This window comes from Stegodyphus dumicola, chromosome 7 (assembly GCF_044657685.1).
Source record: "Stegodyphus dumicola isolate Sdum_Otavi_A_Nest chromosome 7, ASM4465768v1".
Classification (NCBI taxonomy): Eukaryota; Metazoa; Arthropoda; class Arachnida; order Araneae; family Eresidae; genus Stegodyphus; species Stegodyphus dumicola.
In genome coordinates, this window is record NC_140774.1 from 52,467,177 (window position 1) to 52,474,137 (window position 6,961).

Below are 6,961 nucleotides of genomic sequence, written 5' to 3' on the forward strand. Positions count from 1 at the left end.
TTTCCCAATGCCCAGTATTTTGCAGTTAGTAAGAATACCATCATAGTCAAAATTATCAGATAAAAAATTACAATTCAAAATAATTCTTTTTTAAAAGTTATCATGGCACAATTCTACTCTAAGAATTTAGAAATGCCCTCTGCTCCCCAAAACCCATCAGCATCCAAAATCAATGTTGCAGTACTTTTGTGAATGTAAATATAAAACTATATTAAAAAATGTACTTCCAATTAAATTTTTTAATTACTAACCACTTAAAATATGCTTATATTTAATAAGTAGCAGTGAAAGGTTAATTGATTATTAATTAAAGATGATTTAAATATATCTAATTACTTTTATGTGTTAGTTTATATAATGAAAACTTTGACAAATTACAAATTTCAATAATGGATACTAGGTTCAAAAGGGCACCAATCTCCTTAAATTTAGTCACTACAGCAGAAAACGGTTAAAGTAAAATACTTTTTCGACAAATAACAACATCCAACTGTGAACTGTGATTAGCAAAGATACTCTATTCACATAAGCAACTGTTAAAATATACATAGCAGACTCTTATCTGCTCATATTCTTGTTAAAAGTTTTGCCTCTGCTCTCCAGATAATTCTCCACTGCCAGTTCTAAGAAAAAATATAATGCACATTATTCCAATAGAATAAAACACTTTTTCTAATAATTACGCCTAAGTAATGGCAATATTACTCAGTTCTTTGATTAGTGACCAATGTATCTGTATATTTTGGATTACACTTGTTTCATGATTCTTTTTCCGTTTCCTATGCCTTGAAGATGGTGTATTGTTTAATTTAATATATAAGGTGCATTGTTTAATTTAATATATAAAATTCTACATTGGAAAAATAAAATCTGTAAACACAATGCAATGCACTGAAAACTGGCATACAAATACAATGAAAAGAATTTAGAAGCAGTCTCTAGCATGCATTTACTATTTTATGCCCTTCAGTTAATTTATTTGGATAATAAATTCCCCATAATAGATTCTCAGAATGTTACCATCTGATAAAATTAATTTATCTTTCAAAATTAATAAATTTGTTATTAATTAAGAAGTTGAACAACTTAAAAACAATAATTGCCAATAATAATCATTTTGACCTCAAGCATCACTCTGAAAATTCTTATATGAAATCAGAAATATTTGTATCAACTTTAAACATTAGTTCTTTCTCAAAATGTTGACTAATTCCATGAAAAAATTATATCACATATAAAAATATTACATTTATGGAACTCATATAATTTAATTAGATTTAAAAGAAACTCTGAATGAACAATTTTATAAAAAGGTGCAATTCATTCGCCATGTGTGTGTGACAACATAGCATGAAATTACATTTATAGAAGTAAGTAAATCTCAATTTCTGTTCTTCAAAAAGTTAAAAGTAAACTGCAAATTCTATCACTATCACATTCATAAACTTAAGTAGAAATGAAACATTTAAAGCACTATAATTTGAAATTAAAAATTTCTGAAAAAACTTCAATTCGTATGCTGCATGTATGTGTAAGAATTTATAATGGTTCAAAGGCTGAAAATTTACAAATTTTACACTAAAAATAATGCTACTTAAATCCACAGTAATTATGATTTTATACATATCTGAATCGGCAAATAAATTTAATTTCAGGTTTTAAAAGAAAACTTGAAATTTATATAAAATTTAACTAAAATTGATACTGATTACACTGCATGATTCCAAGTTCTATGCACCTCAAAGGAGCCAAATTCAAAATTCCCTTTCATATTTAAAGAAAAATAAAAAATTATTGGGTAAAGTGCAGAATCACCCACTTCTCGGCACGTTTTTAAGAATTGCATGTACTCGGTATCTATGTGCACATCGACCTATTTTCACTTAAAAAGTCAAAGAAAATTAACAAAAATCCAATTCTTCTTACTCTTGTAAAAAGTGCCAAACAAATGACAATCAAATAAGTGGGCAATTCTACACTTTAGGCAATTTATTGATGTATTTTAAAATGTGCATAAAATGAAATAACTATTAGTAAAACTGCATCATATTTTAAGTAAAAATAACCAATTTGTAATCATTTGTACTTGAAAAAGATTGCATTATGATGAACACATACCATACTTCTAAATTTACCAAATAAAATTTTTTATGTATATATATATATATATTATATATTGAAAAAAATTCGAAAGTATGAAAGAAGCCACAGGTATTTGTTTAAAAAAAAAAAGATTTATTTCTCCCTGACACAGTTTTCTCTTTTAGAGAGCTACATCCATTGCTTATTACACAAAGCTGATGTTAATCATTTACCAACAAAAATCTAAACAAACAAAATCTTCTCAGAGAATATTCCTTATCACAATATTTGAGATATTTAAATGGAATTTACATAAATTAGGTGGGTTGGTACATCACAAACATATGGAAAACATTCACATCTTCATGCTTAAAAACACTGATAATTTTCTTCACTTATTATGAAATGGAATCTTTATACTGTTGTTCTCCAGTAAAATTCTACCAAGATAATTAAATTTTATATTTTAAATAGTTAATTTCGAGAACTAGAAAGAATAATGGTAACTTTTGGTTAGTAGAACTACAGTTAAGACACTACTTGTCAATTTAATTTTATATGAGAAACAACTTGTCTGTGCAAACTACCTATTAAAGTGATATCCAAACTAATTTTATAGTAATTGAGAATAATTTAGGATTTTTAAGTTTGTTACATAATTCAAATTTTTTCTTCCTTAATTTTTAAGTTTCCTTAATCTATACACCTTAGCCTAGACACAATGTATTGTTCAAAAATTTTAATACCTAATTTCTTAATAAAAAGTTAATTTAGCAAAAAACATCCAGCAAGCAGTTTAGCTTACTTCAAATCATAAGAATAAATACATTTTAATAAAGTATTCCTAATAAACTTTTAAGACACTGAAAAAATTCTTACATTTGCCAATATAATAATGCTTTAGTTACTATGTGATGAATAATGTCGCCAATAAAGTCTGCTTGGCGAGATTTGCGCCGGCGAAATGGAAAAGTACCGAATTTCCCAATATTTATTTATAAAAAACAAAAATATACATAAATATTAAAGATTGCAGGCTTTTTCCTTCTCTAGTTAGCATACCTGTTATGCTTATAGCTATACTTAATAAATGAATTCCAAAATTCATGACAAAAGTGTTTCACAAAGTATTTAATACAATGAACTATACTTGCTACAAGTATTATCCCTTTAATGAAAAAAATTAACACATAAAATTAATTAAATATCTTCAGTTTATGAAGTTAACCATACATTTCTACAGTCAAGGAAATTAATACCTTTAAGAAGCCTTTTTAAAAAATGTTAAAGCAATTAACATTAAAGAATATTAAAGTTTAGAAAATTTACCGCTTATTTAAACCTCTTATTTTTCATCTTAAATTAGATGATAAACAAAGCAGATCAAGAATATTTTTAAATCAAGAAAAGGAACAAAAATAATAATAATAATAATAATAGATACATATGCAAAAACACAGTTTTAGAAATTATTACTTTTGAACATTTAATTAATAAAAATATTTCTTGCAACTGCTTAAATTAAAAAAAGTAACCAAAACCTTCATAACTAATTATCATACTCATATATTGAGAATGTTCTAGAGAATAAGAATTTGACTTTATTCATTACAGTTGCAAATCAAATTTCAAATTTATCAGAAATATTAACTGAATGGCACAAAATGGATTAACATATGCACCTACAATTTGTAAATGTGTACAACATACACTTTTGAAAAAGCATAAAATGAAGTTTTAAATGGCATATAATCCATTTCCTTCAAGCAATTGATGATGTAACAAAAGCTAGGTGCTTTAACACAAGGTTGTTGTTCTCTGCTTCAAACGGCATTTGCAAAATATCCAAATTCCAAACGCAGGTACAATGAGATTTTTATGGAGCGAGTATACGATCCATTTTATCAAGTCTTTACAAAATTCCAAGGAATTCTTGTAAAAGCAGGTACTAAAGATGAAGAAATACACCACAAAGCACGATCTTTTTCATGCACTCATGCTCACGCGCACAAACACAAAGTTTCAATGGATGAAAAATTCTACAAAATATTTCAAATACTTTCTACATTTATATCCACTTCGTCTATATCCAAATCATAAAAATCTGTTTTCTTTGACCTTTCGTTTTCTATGCCCAGCTGTAACCTCTTCACAGCTTCCTTTATTAAGCTACCTTCCCTTAATAGTACTTGTAGCATTTCATAAGGATCATCTGATATTGGTGATTTAGACCTTAAAATGCAATATTTACAACTATGACAGGAATGTTCTGATGTATTTTCTTTGTCACCCATACTTTGTTTACATAATGTCCGTACGGGAGCTGAATATGGCGACATCCGCCTTTGTTTGGAACACATACTGTGGCGAGGCCTGGCTTTGAGCTGTAAATTGTGTTTAATGGCAGCAACTAACTCCTCTACGTCTGGAGATAAAAAATTAGCTGGCAAAGTCTCTGGAACAACACATATATCCTCCTTGCTAGGCATACTGGTAGGTAAGTATCTATAATCCCTGAGAAACACGAATTATATATTCGTATCAACGAACACCAACACGACGAGCTCCCTCTCCAGCTAAAACCGGCAGAGAAAGACACCACAACAATTCTCTTTGTTTTGGTTTGACCTAACAGCCAGACGTTTTGTATCAATGTTCTAAACAAAGTAGATCGCCACTAAAATCAACTTTAGTTTGTTATAAACTCACTTAAATGCCTATAAATCACCTTCCTATGAATTTACTCTCATACAGAATGATCAAATCTTTATGTACTTACGTTATTATTAAGAATAATAAACTTGGCTTCTTGCCAATGATATTAAGCATTTGTATCCTTCCGCCGCAGTCTGTGATAGAAAATTCACGTAGCTTTCAAGGGTTGCCATAGATATGCTCATTCTTGACTGTCTATTATCGCCAAGTTTAAACAAAAATGACGCTGTATTCATTCGTTGCCAAATCTGAGATAAGCAAATAGTACTATTTAATTAGTGTGAATTTTTATGCGTCATTTCAGTGTTTTATAAAGAAAATCTTTCAGATTTTTTTTATTTTATAGATGAATAACTAGGAATTTAAAAAAACGTATATTTGTATTTCAATAATTATTATTCATTTTGGCAACTAGTCGGTTTTTTTAGCTAGAAAAAATCTACAAATAAAAAATTCATAAATTATGCTCTTTCTAAGAAGTTAACGTAAAGTAAATCTAAACAAATGTCAATAACTACAAAAAGTTCTTATTTACAATTTTATTACATGCATCTTGTGCTATACGTCATTACACAAGTAGAAACACTTAACAAAGGAAACGTTTAAAATTAGGCAAAATTAAATCGTAGATTGTCGGAGCATTTCAAAAAAAGGTTGCGTGGATCATTTTTCTTCAAGGAGAAAAATTAATCTTTGTTATTTTCCAAAAATAACTCATTTAAACAGGCAAAGTAAATAAAATAAACTCTGGTAAGAGCGGGATCAATTCCTGATAGACACCAGAATAGCCAACTAACTGAAGTGAAGTAGGCAAATAAAAGTAATATATTTTTATAGTACTTTGCACACTACCCACCAGGTATAGTGGCTAGCGTCCTGACTGCCGTGCCGAAAGTCCCGAGTTCAAATCCCGGAAAAGGCATGGATGTTTGTAAATGTATAGTATCCGTGCGACATGGGGGGGCGCTCTAAGTATGCGGCGAGCCGAAAGTCCTCTCGAGAGGTTGTTGACAGAGGAAGAGGGATGGAAGACCCTCGGACCTTCCCCCCCTGGGTGCTTTCCATCAAACTTGGAGGCGGAGCTGAGCTAAATCACACTCTGATCTGTAAGGCGCTCAAGGCTTTTGCCAACAACAGACGTAAACTTGCGTTCCTTTCCACAAGGCATTTCCTAGATCAGACAAATGAGCTTTAGCAATCAAGCAATGTAAATTAGCTAAAGTTTTTCTTAAAGCCATATTTAATACGGACACTAATTATGAGTGTAGACACCCAAGACCGGGATATTAGTTTACACATTGTAATTATGCGTGGTTCCCCCCCCCCAATAGGGGACTTTTTGAGGTACTGGTAATAGCGTGATAAGAGTTCACGCCAGAACCAGGCAAATCCAAAGTATCAAAGATATTGTAAGACTATCTTGAACGATCATCTGATGCTACTGGAGAATATTTCAAAGTTGTTAATGATATATACAGCGTTATCTTATTTTAAAACACGGAAGAAAACAGTTTTGTATATTTAATGACTTCTTCAAAAAGTGAGTCGTTTTTGGTTTACCCCAAATCTCTGGTTTCGTGTTGTAATCTACTAAAAATACGTACATAATTTATAATTAAATGATGTTATATGTATATGGCAAAGCCACGAGGGCTGTTTGTACAACAGGAGGGAGGATTTCATGGAGGACTTTTTGAGGGAAAGTGGCTCGCATTCACGTTATTCATGGAAAAATTACGAAAAACAGCTATGCAGCTGGGATCGAAAACAGGTCAAAATACCAATATTCAGCGATTTTAACCATTTAGGCACTGGTGGGGCTGCACGTCAAGATAATATTTATTTAACTTTTACTGGGGAAACTATTTTAAATTATTTTCTTAGTGTTTTAAATTTATAAGTCCACAAAAGTTTTTTTTATTTCTAGAAAAAAGACATTTTTATGCTTGAGCTTATGCTTATGGATTGAACAAAAAGCGTATTTAGTAGTAACAGCAGTGGACAAAAAAGTAGTAGTAAGAAAAAGTAGTAAATCTATACACAAAATGCAACAGGTTTTCCATTAATCCTTGCAGGCTACATAATTGCAGAGTAAGTCAAACTATAGCTAAATTGATCTAAATTAGTTTAACACGTTCTTTAAACATATATAATGCTTATCATT

General features: G+C 30.0%; 1 protein-coding gene across 1 annotated transcript; it reads right to left on the reverse strand.

Annotated features, from left to right (window-relative positions):
• Positions 1-2,218: 2,218 nt before the first annotated feature.
• Positions 2,219-4,797, reverse strand: LOC118192309 (uncharacterized). The gene has a single exon (XM_085820201.1). The coding sequence runs from the start codon at positions 4,569-4,571 to the stop codon at positions 4,134-4,136; it is 438 nt and encodes a 145-aa protein (XP_085676327.1). The 5' UTR covers positions 4,572-4,797; the 3' UTR covers positions 2,219-4,133.
• Positions 4,798-6,961: the final 2,164 nt, after the last annotated feature.

Bases quoted from the DNA above. Each gene is read 5' to 3' on its own strand.
- LOC118192309 (XM_085820201.1), bottom strand. From the start codon at position 4,571: ATGCCTAGCAAGGAGGATATATGTGTTGTTCCAGAGACTTTGCCAGCT.